Source organism: Vigna radiata, chromosome 7 (assembly GCF_000741045.1).
Source record: "Vigna radiata var. radiata cultivar VC1973A chromosome 7, Vradiata_ver6, whole genome shotgun sequence".
Classification (NCBI taxonomy): Eukaryota; Viridiplantae; Streptophyta; class Magnoliopsida; order Fabales; family Fabaceae; genus Vigna; species Vigna radiata.
Genome location: NC_028357.1, coordinates 30,320,259 through 30,337,317, shown reverse-complemented (window position 1 = coordinate 30,337,317; position 17,059 = coordinate 30,320,259). Strand labels below are relative to the sequence as shown.

General features: G+C 30.8%; 1 protein-coding gene across 1 annotated transcript; it reads left to right on the top strand.

Moving 5' to 3' along the window:
• The first annotated feature begins 10,742 nt into the window (after positions 1-10,742).
• LOC106768921 (GATA transcription factor 26) lies at positions 10,743-16,624 on the top strand. The gene is made up of 8 exons (XM_014654310.2): positions 10,743-11,230; positions 12,593-12,964; positions 13,513-13,945; positions 14,160-14,229; positions 14,548-14,651; positions 15,012-15,198; positions 15,731-15,848; positions 16,070-16,624. The coding sequence occupies exons 1-8, from the start codon at positions 11,191-11,193 to the stop codon at positions 16,375-16,377; spliced, it is 1,632 nt and encodes a 543-aa protein (XP_014509796.1). The 5' UTR covers positions 10,743-11,190; the 3' UTR covers positions 16,378-16,624.
• The last annotated feature ends 435 nt before the right edge of the window (positions 16,625-17,059 follow it).

The window sequence follows — 17,059 nt, the reverse complement described above, 5'->3', positions numbered from 1 at the left end:
ACGAAGGCTTAGACCGAACGCGTCTAGATGCCTCAAGGCCAGGACCGAACGCATCCTAATGCCTTATGGACAACCACGTCCATCCACACGAAGGCCTAGACCGAACGTGTCTAGACGCCTCAAGGCCAGGACGGAACGCATCCTGATGCCTTATGGACAACCACGTCCATCCATACGAAGGCCTAGACCGAACGAGTCTAGACGCCTTACGTCTAACTATAGAAGGTCGGGACCCAACGCGTGTCCATCCACATCAAAAGGCATGGACCACCGAGTGAGGACGCCCGACTACTATCAAAAGGCACGGAACACCGAATCCGAACGCCCAACTATAATAGCGTTGACGAATAAGTCAGCATCCGGACGCCTCCAATTATGCAAGTAAGCTTGAATAAATTACTTATGCCTTAGATTACTATTTTCCTTTCAGAACAGGTAAACAAGATATTACCAAGTCATCGTCAACATGGGAAAAAAGTTCTAAAAAGAACCCCCATGAACAGTCAACATCTAACGGTTCCACCATTGTGACTCTGTGCCTACCCCCGAAGCGGAAAAACACTAATTATTCATACAAGGCTAAACGGCAGCATAGCTGTGTCGTTCAAAGAACTACTTAAAAAGACCAAACAGGTCTGTGTGACTCCCCATTTGACAAGCGGACGACCACCATACCGAGCGACAACTACCTTCTCCTACACTCATAAAAGTCCTACAGTTAACTACGTTTAACTCGGACTTGGGGGAGATGATGTACGGTAGGATATCTCCAGCGGTCGGTTTCCAGACGACCTGTCAACAAGATAATAAATCAGTCATCATGTCACAGACGTGAATGATATCCAAACAGAGATATCATCAAATAATATCCAAATAGAGATATACCCAACGTATCAAATAATATCCAAACAGAGATATGTCAAGTAAGTTTGTTTATATCTTATTCTGTTTATATTCTTCTAATCTTATGTCAATCCAAAGCCTGTAAATAAAGGGCTAAGGACTCCAAACAAGGTATGCACATTTTAGCATACTCTCTGCTATAATCACTTTGTCATTCTCCCAAACTAAGCACTACGCTACTTAGGATTGAGGAACATTCTACCACTAACGCCTAACTTGAGCATCGGAGTGCCTTTTCAGGTACCTCCCCCCCTCGGCAAGAGCTTGAAGATCACCGAACGGCCAAGGCTAAAGCGAAGCGTACGGTCAAAATCCAGGAAAAGCGAGCAATCCTATCAGTCCAAACATCAGAAAGCGGGAAAACCACGTCAGCCAGGTCAGTCTCTCGGTCCTCAAAAATATCTACCGAAACAATAGTTATTTTTTCTTGATGATTTAATTTTTTTTAGACAATAAAAGTATTTTCTAATCACTTTCAAGGTAAAAACCAGTTATAAATAATCCTCTTCAGTTTATGCATTAAGTACAAAGTTAAATAAAATGAAAAAGATAGACATATAAATATAATTACATAAATAAGGAAAAGAGTATAGATAAGTTACTTTTTCATTCAATTTCAACACACGAGAATTAACTATTCATATAATGAGTAAGATATTGCAATGAAAATCAACAACAATAGATAACACACTCTTTACAAATAATAATTATGTCTAATCTAGTCTCATATATATCTCCTTTCCTAAGGCATTTTCACTTCTTTTATTTATAGAGTCAAGCTACTTTGTTTTCCTTGGAAGCTTGCACTTAACAGTCAACTTGCTCCGTTTAGTTTATGTCATTTCCTCATTGTAGGGATTCATTTATGAACTCAATGAATTCTTTTTCTTAGTTGGAGGGTTTCTTTTGGTACTAAGTCTCTCTTCAATTCTCACAGTCTCCTTGAGCTCGCTTAGCTTCATTTTCCTTCCATTAAGGATTTCTTATAGTACTCAGTGCACCTCATTCCATTTAATTATGAGGGTGAGAATTTGAATTTGCTTTTTCATCCTTAATCCACTCAACTTAACTTCTTGTACTAAGTAGATTAATAATGTTTCGCTTGTTGCAATAAAAACAAAAATTCAAGTTAATAATTTCAAGTAACTTCTTTTTATGCACTCATTCAATGTTTCTAAGCTGATTAGTGTTTGATAAAAAAAAATTATCAAATTCATGCATATTAAGTGTCTAAATCAGATATAAAAACAAGTAAATAAGAAATTTATCACTCGACAAATTCAAACCTGAGTAAGTGGAGAAAAAATTTCTTAAATTCATTCATCAAATTTCTATGCGTTGAATGGATCGAAACTTTTTAGAATTTAGCTTAATGGTCTTCATATAAGTTGTAGATTTTAATGTTAAATTTCTAATGACTTTTGAATCAATTAAAAAGGAGCTTTATAACTCTAATTATGATTCTGTTAGTAAAGGTCAAGTTGTTAGTTTTAGTAGAAGTTCTTATTCCTTTTGAACTTTTAAGCTAAGTAAATGTTTTTGTAGAAGTTGAACTCTTCATAAGAATTATCCTTTTTAATCTTTTTATGAATTATATTTGAACTTGATTGAATGAGTTGAACTTGACACTTTATTATATTTAATTCTTGTTGTTGTGTAATTGTTTATGTTTTATTTATTATTTTTTTAATTGTGATGTAAGATACTATGGTATCAAATGTGAAGGTTGTATTAAATATTATTGGTTTTTTTTTTTTTTATGTTTATAGTTTTAAGTTGTTGTAATGATCATGTTATGAGTATATCATACATGTTTCTCTTTAAAGCTTGAAAGTGGATAATTTGTGAGAATCGACTAACGATGTCATTATGTATGATTTAAATTATATACGTATGTATATGTACATGTATGTATGTATGAAAATGTAAGGTCATAAATTTGAGATGATATATTGATCCTTGATTGTTTTATGTATTAAGTCAATGTATGATACAACAAAAATTTTTCTACCCACTGATATTTTAAATGGTGAGAAACTAATGGGAAGTTCTTATATACCATGACATGTGTAAATATGTGATTTTGGTCGTAATTAACTCATTTTTATCCGTGACTCTTAGACTTGTTGTTGATCTAAGTCATGTATTGAATTGAATGTTAGTTTCTAGCAAAACACACTTAAAATAAATCTTTCCAAAGACATTTGTCATTTATTGAATTTGATACTACGCTTTGTGTGTATTGTCCATTATTCATTGATGTACTGGTTATATAAATTTCATATAAATTTATTGTTATGATGATATTTTTTTTATAATATTTTCATTATTTAAATTTCAAATAACTTACCTTATCTTTTATTGTTTGTGTGGTGAATTACTACGATTGTACTATGTATATGAGCACATGAAGATTGTAACATGATAATTTATGTTTATCTATAGATAAATGTATATGTATACATACATATACATGTGTGTAGATAAATGTAAATGTATACGTACATATACATATGTGTGTGTGTGTTTTGATTCATCTCAGCTTAGGTGCCTTCTAACTTAATTTGACTTGTGGCTCACCCAACATTTCCCTGCCTAAGCCCTACCCAACTCATCCAAATGTGAGTCTACCTCAACTCGAGTTGATGTGAATGATTGACTCAACTTAGATTTCGACTAACTTAAATCAACGTAAACTTAGGCTAACTCATCCTAACATGGACCTAGGTCCACTTGAACCAATGTGGACCTAAAACCACTTGACATAAAGTGAACCACATGGACCTAGGTTGACACTGCTAAATGCCCCTATATGTACTACTCAACACAACAAATAAAAATGCAAACTAATGGCCTTTATCAAACGTAAAATAATAAATGGGTACGAAAATGATAAAGAAATAATGCAGACATTGGGTTAAATTCAGCACCAAACATAAAATTCAAAATGCTTGGATGCACGCCAACTGTTTGGATGTAACTAAGAAGGCACCAGGTTTAATTAACATAGCACCCCATCTGAAACTTATTAAACGGTATCTTGACAAGAAGATCGATAAACATACACATAGAAAAACTCTAACTTAAAGCCTTCCTTACCATGACATATCCGCTTGTTCCCCTTGCAAACTTGCAAGTAAACGACATGACCTTCAATGTCATTATCGAGCACTTACGATCGTTCGACCCAGTTGCACAATTCCCTACCTTAATGGAAACAAGTCACATAATCGAGAACCTTGTGGGGTGCCCAATTGTAACCCAAAATAATTAGAATATTCAATTTATCCCCTATAAAAGAAATCAACGTCGATCTCAATGGCAAAAATCTTCCTAAATAGCATCCTTAAAAGATTTATCCTTATTCTTTTCAATATATACACTCATGACTACAATACTCATTGAATTTAAACTCTGCTCAGCTGATCCATAGCTACCTTGTGAAAACTCGAACGATGATGACGATGATGAAGCATCATTAACATACTCCCGACCATCTCGACCAAAAGACTCCTCGAATGTAGAAAGATGAATGATTGATATTATTAACTTAAGCAAAAAAGTCAATGGCATAGGATAAGTAGTAAGAGAAAAAGGTGAAAATGATAGCTCAACCCCACCCTATTTAGAGAAACGGATAACTGACACTTAGTATTTCCTGATAGGCACAAAGTTCAAAGTGTCCTAACTATTATTAACAATGGTTATAATTAGTGCAAACAGTGGATGGTCCAAGTAGTTGAAATAGAAACATCGATCTAGTTAAAACAACAAACCCCTCCACAACTCTTTGATGATGCTTGGGCTTGGGGGCTGTATATAGTATGGATCGTTTGGTCAAGAAGTAGACTAAACAATCAGCTAACTAGTTAGTCAAACCCAACACCATCTTAACTAGAAAGACTAAATGGTCAAAACTAAATGGCTTTAGGTAAGAGAAATATTCTGATTAAGCCTTTAATCAAGATGAAATGAAGTTGGGTCGTAATTAGACCAACTCTAATGAAAATCCCATTAGTAAAACTATAAATAGAGATCTAGGTAAGGTCGTAGATTACATTAATTACTCTTGAATTCAGACTAAACTAACTTTAGCATTTGATGACCTTTAAAAGATATTCTTGATTTGATGTTGAAGAAGAGAAAACAACTTGCAATAAGTGGTTTTGAACAACTATTAATTTATTTGAAAGTAACCAATCAACCCTACGTACCAAAATAATAACTATTTAATTTTATTAGGGTTAAAATAAGTAAAAGATACTAATATAATGTGAAAACTAAAAAAATAGTATGTGAAAATAAATATTTAAATGCTGATATTATTTTTCAGAATTTTTTTTTACTAACAATTAAAAACTCCCACAAAATTTACTTTTATAACATGATATTTTATCATATTTTGGCAATTTTAATTAAGAACTGCCACAACATATTTTATTATCATTTAAAATATCATTGTTTGGATTATTAAAAAATATTTTAATTTATTCAACTTATAAGATAGAAATTATTTACCAAATGCTGAATTTACTATGTATTACTTTTGTTGTTGTTATAAAAATAAAGTATAATTTTAGTTAACTAATTTATGTGCATTTTTTGTGCATTAAGGAAGTATAGGCATGGTATATTGTTATTTTATGTCTTTTGATAAAATTTTGGTTAATAATTAAAAATAATATTTTTATTTAATTCAATTCACATTTTTAATATGACATTATAATTTATAATAACAGCTATTCATGACATTAATTTTAAAAATTAAAATATAATATCGCTTGAATTAATTATAGATCTCTCAACTTTTATATATTACTGGAAGTCTTTTCAAGGAGACTTCACTGATGACCTATAACTTTGAAAAAGATTTCTCAATTCCTATTTATTTCTTTGGGGAACAATTATATATGCACTATTATAATAAATTTAAAAATTTGTGTCGTTTAGGTAGATATTTGTCCTGAACTTTACAGTAAAACACAAAAAAGAATAAGAAGTAGAAGGTGGTGTAATAGACAAAAAAAAATATATGTGGATATCTCTACTATTTATTCGAAGAAAATTAAAAACCATAGAAAAACTGTCATTGGTTGTGTCGGATATCAGGTTTCTTTATCAGAGACCAGAACCAATCAACCAATGAATAAATCGACATTAACATCTATACTCTGCTCGAATCATTTTAACATGCACCTTATTATCTTAGTGGTACACGTGTTTAAAGATTAAATTGTAACTTTTAGAACCAAACAACTCTTTTATAAGTAAGTTTTTTAAATTGAAAAAAAAATTACATTTTTATTGAAAATTATTCTCTCTTTTGCATAAAATATTCATTCAACTAAACTTTATCAAATAAAAAAAGTATCATTCTTTAATTCATTACTTATATAATTTTCTACATAAAATGTTCTAATTTTAAGTTACTACAGCTTCAAATTTTTTTGCATCAACTTCAAAATGTACATATTTAAAAGTCTGGATATAAAAGATTTCAATAGCTATTTTTTTTAATTACTGGTTTCTTCACTTTTGGCAACAATCAATTAAAATTTTGTATTTATTATAATCTATAATTAGTTAATAGTATACTTTTTTTTTTATCTTGATGACACACAAGTAGAAAAATGAATACAAATAATTAATGATATTATTAATATGTTCATGGTGTGCTTTATGTTTAGTTTCATATTTAATTTAATTTAAAATATTTGGTTTTGGTCTTCATAGATTTATCATATGTAATTCATGTTCTAGTAAAAAAAATCTAATAATACAGTTGGTTGTCCAAGTTTTCAAAATTAAGTAATCTAAGTTCAACTTATTGTATCATTTAATTGTAAAAGAAAATGTTAACATATCTCATGAGAAACGATAATACATTTTATGATTAAACATTATGTTAATATTTTTCATAAATAAGTAGAATATGTTATTATTGATGAACCTAACATTTTATTGTAGAAATTAAAAAATATATTATCAGCACATTAGAAAAATTAAATTTTAAAATATTGAATAAAATTATAGAATTGAATCTTTATAAGTATCAATATTAATAAAGGGAACTCAAAATTACATTGATACAATGAGTCACAAGATACCATAACCACCCTAGATCATTGCCAGACATAATGACCTCACAGTTTGAAAGGTCACACCCAATAATAACCCCTTTGAAGGAAGAAACCAAGGGAAGAGGTCCATCAATGGCAGTTATGCATTTCAGTAGGTCCCTTCTACAATCTTCACTACCATGATTTTAATTATTTTTTTCATTTTCCACAAATATAATATTTAAATAATACTTAATGTAAAAACAAATTAAATAATACATTCTCAATTTAATTGTCTAAAGTGTAAATCACTATATATGTTATTTTTCTCTTATTTTTTTTTATGAAAAAATAAGTTTAAGTACAAAGTAATTCAATATGAGTGAATGTAAATTTGAAGTGGAATATATTATTATATGAATGAAGGTGAATTACCTTTAACACTTATAGTTTAGTAAATTTTAAGGTTTAGATTAGTTGGTTATATTTTGAATTTTTATGAGAAAATAATTAAAAACATAGCTAATTAACAAGCTTTAAACAAGTTCATGAAAGAAGAAAAAAAAAAACCTTACCTCATTAACTTCTCTCAATTCAAGATTATGATGTTCGTTTTTGATAATTTTATTAAATTTCACAACCAACTTATTCGAGATTAAGATATATAGTTTTCTTCTTTTTTTTTTTTTAATTTTACTACCAACTTATAAATAATATCACTTCTAGGTATAACATTTACACCATAAACTATTGACAAGTTTCTAGAAGCTTTTGTAATGTATATATTTCTCAAAACTTATATTATTAGTTAAAGTATTTATGATAATTTTGAAGAAAATGTCCACACTTAGCATCTTATGAAATTAATATAAGTTTTTAAGCTTAAGCACGTGTTAAAATGTTTATAAATTTTATAAAAAAGATGATAATCCACTGCATTACTAATGTCTTATAAAACAAATATGAGAATAAGTTCACTAAATCCAGGAAATCATTTGCATAAATGTTTTATACAAAAGAAAATACAAAAATGATAAATGTTTAAAAATATTAAATTCAATATATTTTCAATTTTTAAATTTAAACATAATTTTTTATACATTTTAATCTTTAAATAAAAAATAAATAGATATAATTTCTTTAATTTAAAAATTTAATTTCTTTTTTATAAATAACTCAAATATAAATCTAAAAATAATTTAACACATAAAAGGAGTTAATATTATTAAATTAAAATGATTATATTTCTTCAGTTTTTAAATTTAAAAATTAAAATACATTAAAATTAAGAAAATTAACCAAATTTAATTCACAATTAAATTTTAAATTAAAATCTTATTTAATCTTATTTATAAACAAGTTATTTCCTCACCGTTAACTTTATATATTATTATGTTGTGTTCATCAAATTTAAAAAAAAAAATAGTTTCTTCTCAACATTTGAAAACTATTTTTCTTCTTCCTTTTTTGTTTTTGTTTTTATGAGAGGAACATTAAATATTTTTCATCAATCATTTAGTGTTATTAATATTTAAAACTCTTTCTTTCAAAACCCATGTTATGTATCTATCGATCTCTGAGTACATATTATCTTTATTTGATGTCATGTTCTATCTTTCTACACAAAAAACAGATATTGCATAAGAGCAACAATGGTCCTTCCTTCTGCTGAGCACATATTTTTATGTCTTTTGAGTTTAGGATATTTCAAATGTGCTCTGAAAACACAGAGCCACAGAGACAGTATATTAACTTATTCTATTCAATCATACATTTTGCAATCACAAATCATGAAAACATGCATAGATCATTACTCTGCTAAGTTTCTAACAGTTATTACACTTAAAATTTCATAGTCATACGTGAAAAATTAAATGTAATAGTTTGCATCTCTCTCATAAATGATACATTATATTCAGTATAAATACTAAACATTTAAGCTTATATTTCATTTGTATTGAGATAATAGATATATATATTTAACATATTATATTATATTGATGTAGAAAAAGGAAATGGATAAAACGATATAATAAAAGATTTATAGACGATTTTTATTGTTTTGGAAACAGAGTGCAACAGAGTATCTAGAGAAAGAGTCTGAATTAGTTACTTTCAAACAATCAAACAAGTATGAGGGAATCTCAATTATTATTATCATAAGAATAGAAGCTGAAAATACTATAAACAAATAAAGAGTAAAACAAAGTATATATCAGAAACAATGCATTAACCAAGTAAAAGGCAGTTTTACTAACTGCTAAAGTTAAAAAGACGTGTATATTTATATATATTAAAAGAAATTAAGAATTATTTAAAAAGATATAAGAATGAAATTTATAAATGTAAAAGTAAGTAACAAAATCGAATTTTGTTTTTTGAAAAATTAAAAAGATGTTAATTATGAAGAATGCATGTTGAGAGGTGAGTTTGAGGAGGAAATGATAGAGGGTTAAAATTGAACAGTGTAAAAAAAAAATGAAATAGTGAAACGTAAACGGATCAATAAAATAGTGACACGTAAATGGATCAATAAAATAGTAACGCGTAATTTATTTTTAAAAAGTTATCATGTAAAGATTTGATGTAAAAAAGAGAAATAAATAATGCAGTGGGTGGTAGTCGAGAATGTCCTTAGTGAATGAAGGTGATTTAATGATAGAGTTTGAGAGATGGGTTGAATGAATTTTCACATCTTAGATTAAAGGGTGGAAAACACAATACAAGATAAGGAACTTCGCAACCCACCAAATTAGTCAAATTCATCAGATACCCACTATGTATCATGCCCACACTGTTTCAATTTCAATTTATTCATTTATTAATTTATTAAATATCTCATTTTTTACTTTCCCTAGCTTCATAATTCTTCTATCTGTCTTCGCCATTTCCTCTGAATAATTGAGTTTCAGATTCACGTACCCTCCTTAATCACCGTTCGTTTCAAATCACATTAAAAAACTAACTAAAGCAAAAGCATATCACTAATGGTGGCCCCAACATCAACCGCCCTGGCTTAATCAACGGTCTTGATTGGGTTTATCACAACAAATTCTCACACACCTGTTCCTACCCTCTGTTTATTCTTTTTTTTTTCTCTATCAACACCACTCAATTTTATCAACATCATGCCATCACAGACACAGAATATAAAATCATGGATATATAATATCATACATAATCATTTCATAAACCTAAAATTATGAAAAAAAAATATGTTATTTTGAGATCTATCGAGTTTTGGGTTGATTTTTTATTTTTTTTTCCTCCATGGCCATCGATATTATCATTAGTAGAAACTGTTTTAGACCAAATTCCCAATGGTGAAGATGGGGATTTGAAAAATTAAAAGCAAAGGAAAGAAAAGTCTACATTCAACAAGATATATAGCAATAATATATTGATATTCCCATATCGATTTCTCTCAGAATCAACAGCATGTTTTAAAACCTGTCATAGGCATAATTAGAAAAAATAAATACAGATTAAAATATGAGCAAATTATAAATTTATATTCTGCTAAACTATATCATTTCTTTTTCTCTTATTCTAGGACGTTTGTGATTTAGCATTAATCTGTCTGATTTCTTTTACACCGTAAATTCGATTTATTTTTTTTTTACTTTGGTTTACAAAATGGAAACTGAAATATCTCAGATAACATCAAAAAATATTCTCATATAACAACAACAAAAGACAATTAAAAAAAAGAAAGAAAAGAAAATAGAGAGAGACGAGAAAGTGGGTTAAAAAAAATAAATAAAGGAAAAGCTGGACATTTACTTCTTGTACAATACAACAACAAGAAGTCACATACTCAGACCTTCCTCTCTCTTTCTGTCTCTCTCCATTGCACCTTCCCTTCTTCTTTTCTCTGTCATTTCTGAGATTCCTTTACTGGTTTTTTCTCTTGTACAGATTTCTAGCTACAACACCCAGATATCAATTTCTGTAATTCTGTGTGTTCTGTGATGTTTATGTGAGTTTTTTAAAGGACAGTAAAACACAAACTCTTCTGGGTGTATTGGCTTCTGCTACCTTTATTCTTGCAAACTGTTTTCTGGGTTTGCTGCAGAAGAAAGCCTTAATACCCACTAATACAAGCCTTCAAAAAAACTGGTATTTAAAAAAAAAACATTTTTTTCTTTTTTGTTAAAGAATTATTTGCCCCTTTTTTCTGCAATTTTTTCTACATATTTTCCCCTTTACTTGAGGAAAAGTTTGAGACATGGGCAAGCAAGGGCCTTGCTATCACTGTGGAGTTACAAGTGAGTTCTTGTCTCTCCAATATGAAATCTTTTGTTTGCAGTTTTTCCTGAGAGTTATTGGTTTTTTTGAAATTTGTCTCTTTGAATTTGAAGTTTGTCTTGGAACCGATGACATGGATTGTGATTTTGATAAGAAATTAAGATGCGTGCAAGGGAAAAGTTCTGGCCAATTTAAACAAATGGGATAATTTAGTTTAATGTTTTTTGTTTGGATGTATTAGAATTCAACCATATAAACATTCCTGTTGCCTAGAATATTTGGAAATGGAAGTTCTGGAAAATTCAATCATATTAACTTCCTCTGTTGATGTGTTCTGTGTCTCATTCAGTGGGTCTTTGCATTCTTTGACTGTGTCTGAAGTGTGTGCAAATGTAATTCGCGCAAATTTAATCTCGGAATGGATTGAATATTACACCGAACCTTTTTCTCAATAAGCAGAATATCTGTTGTTCTAAATGATCTTTATCAGAAGAGTCAACCCAATCTCCACCCATTTGCATGTTATGTGAACAAGAGAAATTAAGAAAAGGAAAGGAAGATAATTGTGCTTTTGCAAAATGTCCGTAGTAATCTACTCCATTTCCGAAAGGATTTTACGGAGTCGTTCGTTGTCACTTTGTCTACCTAGCAATTTCTCATTGTATGTTGGAATTTTTTCTCTCCTTGCATTGTAGTCATCCTTCGTGGATCTTACTTCATTGTCTCTGGCTGGGATGAAAGTTCAATTGTTATGACTAATCATTTCTATATATTCAATCTTTCTCAACTATGCTAATAACCTTGATACAACTTATCCTGCAACTTAAGCCTTAGAGATGTTCATTGTTTTTCTGATAAACTTGAAACTGTTGTCTATGTGTTATTGGTTTACACTTCAAAATTTGAGTGCCAGTGTTTGAGAACAAAACTACTTCACTACGGACAAACGAAATTTTTTATCTAGATTGCCTTAACAATAATGCAACAAGCACTGAGCGGACAAATGTTAATTGTTTTGGTTCAAATGAAAGCATTGTCTTACTACCATTCTGTACATCTTCTTAACTTGAGTGTGTCCGTATCTGCTGCTCGATGAATGTGAAGTTTAAACTAATCTGTAGTTTTTTCTTGCAAAAGGGTATTGCTATGCGTTATCTAAAATTTTGTAAATGGGTTGATAATAGGAAGATAGTTAACCATTCATGCAGAAGTTCTGAATCTTTTTGATAGTAATTAATGAATGCTGTCTCATTCCTTAACGTGTTTGCCTGAATTTTTATTACACGTTAACTTTGTTTTCAATCACAGATAATTCTATTCCATTCTTGTTTGCAAGAATTTTTAAATTTCATAGATTTTCTAATGAAAAAGCCTTGCATTAGGCACACCACTTTGGCGTAACGGGCCACCTGAGAAGCCTGTACTATGCAATGCATGTGGATCTCGATGGAGGACTAAGGGAACACTTGCAAATTATACCCCTTTGCATGCACGGGCAGAAAATGCTGATTATGAGGATCAAAAGGTTTCCAGGGTAAAAAGCATATCATTAAATAAGAACAAAGAAGTGAAATTGGTCAAGAGAAAGCAGAACTATGATAATGCTGCATCTGGAGGGTTCGTTCCAGATTATAATCAAGGACACCTAAAGGTTGTGGATGAAGATACAAGCAACAGATCAAGCTCAGGGTCAGCTATTTCTAACTCGGAGAGCTGTGCTCAATTTGGTGGCACAGATGCTAGTGATTTGACAGGTTGGACTATTACTGTTTTCTGATTTCATTGGAAGATGTTTCTACATAACTGATTATGGCAGCATTGTCCTTTCCATAGAAATAGCATGGGTTTTGATGATTGTCCTGATTTATGCGAGCTTAATCAAGAACTGGATAATGATGTGAAGGAAGGGTAAAGGAAAAAGATCAGTTGTGGAGTTACAGATCCACTAGCAAGGCCTTGTTTTTTCTCTAACAAAACAAATTAATATTAATTCTAATTTTACATCATAAATACGTGTGCATTTAAGAATTCAAAAGTGATTCAAAAAAATTTCACAATGAAGAACCCATTTTATCTCAACAATTTTGTTTGCAAGCTATAAAATTAAACATGAATTATCAATTATCTTTTATTTGTTTATACCTATATTTCTTCATCAATGCTTTATAGTACAATGTCGAATTTTACATTACATGACATAACATGTCTGGTTCTTAATTGCTGCTTACTGCAGTTCAAAACAGATTCCTTTGTTTCTTCAATAAAAGCATATATTTTAAGATAGATAGTGTGGTTTATGTAGGTCCTGCACAGTCAGTGGTCTGGGATGCCATGGTGCCTTCTAAAAAGAGGACATGTTCAGGTCGTCCAAAGCCTTCATCTGTTGAGAAGCTCACAAGAGACCTGTGTACTATTCTTCATGAACAACAGTCTTGTTTCTCTGCATCTTCTGAAGAGGATCTTCTTTTGGAAAGTGACACACCAATGGTCTCTGTTGAGATAGGACATGGAAGCATTCTCATCAGGCATCCTAGCTCTATAGCTCGTGATGAAGAGTCCGAGGCCAGCTCTCTTTCAGTTGATAATAAACAATGCCTAATGAATGAAGCATATTCGTTCTCTAGTACGATTCCTTTGTATAGTAGTGATCACAGTGGCATGAACTTTTCATCTCAAGGAATTGAAAAGATAGAAAACTCAGCTGTCCAAATCATGCAACAAGAGAAACTTGAAAGGCATGTTTTCCTCAGCAGTTTACAGTCTTTCATTATTCTAGTCAGTTATGCTGAAACATTGTGCTAGCATAACTTTGGTAATTTTCTTGGAATGGGTATGAGGATGTCAACCTGTTTATACATACATGTGACTTTATGTAGAAATTAGAGATAAGTGTGCAAATTCAATCGGAGAATTGATAAAATTTACTCTTTTTTTTTTATTTTATTTTAGGGACAAGTCTCAGCTTGAAAAACAAGTTCCTGGAAATCACAATTCACTGTTGTGCTCAATAGATTTAAATGTGAGTTGCACAAGTTTTTGTATCAATAGCATGGTTTTGTATCATTGCTGCTACCAATACTATTGGTTTCTCTCTCTCTCTCTCTCTCTCTCTCATTCTCTCTCTCTCCCACTAACGCAAAAGTATAATCTGTTTTCATTTATATAACTACTCTCAGGACTAGCAAGATAGCTACTGAGTTTTAGACTTCTTTTGAGAACAGGCATACTCATTTTCCACAAATAATATCATCATGCTTTTTGAGTTTTGTGTCATGACTACTGTCTTATTCTTTGCACGTATTTATAACTAAATATTGCTTGCTATTATGTTTGTTAGGATGTGGTGAACTATGAGGAGTTTATGAGGAACTTGACAAAGGAAGAGCAGCAGCAATTACTAAAGTATCTTCCTGTGGTTGATACCTCTAATTTTATTGATAGGTTAGAATCTCTTATCTTGTTTGCTCTGAATATATCATTATTGATCATATTATGACCTTTTGATGTTTAGCAAGTCCCTATGCTCTTTACTCTTCAAGTCCATCCTTTCGAAGGAGGGAGGTGGGGCTTGTAATTCTTAACGAACAATTGCTATAAATGTTCTATATCAAAAGAATTAAGGCATTTAATTTGAGTTCTCATTTGTTCATAATTTTTGAAGTAACAAATGGCTTAGTTTTTCATTCCCCTTCTACCAAAAAAAAGCTTGTGTAGTGATCCAACTCCTTAGGGCATAAAAAGATATCTAGACTAAATACTAGATCAAACATTAGTGACTGATCGTGGTGGTTGTATTTGCAGCCTTAAAAACATGTTCAGTAGCTTCCAATTCAAGGAGAACTTGACTTATTTTCAGCAACTTCTTGGGGAAGGTGTCTTTGACATCTCTTTGTTGGGGACAAAACCTGAAGAATGGAAGACATTGAAAAGGCTTGTGTTATCTAATATGTCAAAATCAAAATGGGTAGAACACTATAATTTTCTCAAGGTTTGTGCTGATTTACTATTGAGATACTAATACTTTTGTGTTTTCTTATAATTCTATGTGATGAATGTGATTTAAAGTGTATATCCAATCTAATTTAAATTGATTTGGATTGGGTCATAGTTTTTATTTATTAACTTTTCAATGCGGAAGTGCATATAAATATATAAAATGTAAGTCTGAAGTTCATCGTATACACTAAACACAAGTTTAAATAAATACATCAAAATGTATATCTAAATTATAAATATAATTTATAAAATATCAATCATATCATTCCTGGATTTCATATCCAAATTCAAGAGAAGAAACTGAGCTTGGTTGTGGTAGAATAGGGAAATTTTGCACGTTAGGTATGGAATAGTATAAAATTTTCTTTGGCAAAATATTACTTTCAAAAGTATTATCTATAAAATTTTGGTCTAGTTTTCAATGTTGGGTCTAATAACCGATCCATTATAGTAAGTCTTTCAATTTTTTTACTGGATTTGTTTGGTCTAGAAGACTCATATGTTGCATCCTTCTATGGGTGCAGAAATGTGAAAACAAAGCTGGAAAAGCTAATGGTCCAGGATCTACTGCTACGGAATCAAGTAATATTACAAATGCCAAGAGAATGCGTGAGCATGACAGCCAAAATCAAAATTTTGCAGGTTAGATGACAATCCCATGTCAACAAAGAAAAATAAAAGTATTCAGATACCTCTTTTGCAAGATGTTGAATGTTGAGACATGATAAGACAACTGTGTTACTATTATTTTGATACCAGTTAGAAGCTACAATTAGAACTCAGCTGTTTTGGTTTTCTCAGCTGTTTATGATTTAATTGAATAAGCATTCTTGATGCTAAGCAAGTTATTGTACAAATTTCAGAATTGAAGACAACAATGAGGAGCCCCAAAAGGGTGATCATGAATCCGGTATGTGAAGGCAAAGAAGTTGTAGAAGAAGGCTCAAGCTGCAGCCCAAAAAGCCTTTTTTCTTTGCCACATGGTGTTGGTGGCTTGCACATGCTGGATTCTTGTAACTATGTTGGTGAGAGTTCTGAGGATCTGCTGTTAGATGTGCCTTCTAACAGTTCTTTTCCGCAGGCAGAGCTCCTGCTCCCAACTTTAAGCTATGGTGCTAAGGTCTGCACCACTAGTAGCTCAGTACACTCAACTGTTACTCATCGTCCTTAATAGGGTCCAAATATATGCATCTGAAACACCAAAATTCCTGTACAAGAGATATGATGGTTGTGTTTTTGTTTCCTTGCAACCTTGAGCTTGGATTGCCAAAGGATGGAAGTTGAATGGGCTTTTTTCATTGTATAGGTTGGTTATAGATTGTAACATATAGTATGAAATGCGGAGTGATCAACTCCGGAGTTTTGTATGCAATTGTAGTTTATGTTTTGCTAATGATTTTCACAACCTTTTTATCCCAGTAGGTTTAAATCTCAACTCTTCAAACTTCCATATAAATAATAAACAGTATGGATGGATTAGATCACAAAGAACTGCAGAGTTATTGTCTTTAGTATTTTCAAAGAACCACGTCACGTTGGAACAGATTATCATTAATAACAACGATAAACATGTTTTGAAGATTATTTATTGTGAATCTCTTGTAACTATTTCTTTTAGTGGTTTTGGTTTCTTTCTACTCTTTTCATGGGATTAGAAATCAAGCAATATAATTTTCTCACCTATGTTTCCAATGGCCTTTGGTGGTGTCTTTGATTATGATCATTATATGTTATATCTTAATCTGTGCGGTAAATGAGAATGAGTCTTCAATTTGGGTTAAAGTGTTTGATGAAAAAACATCATAGAGCGGTCAAATGTGGCTGACTCATTTTGCTTAGGTTTAGTTGCTTCT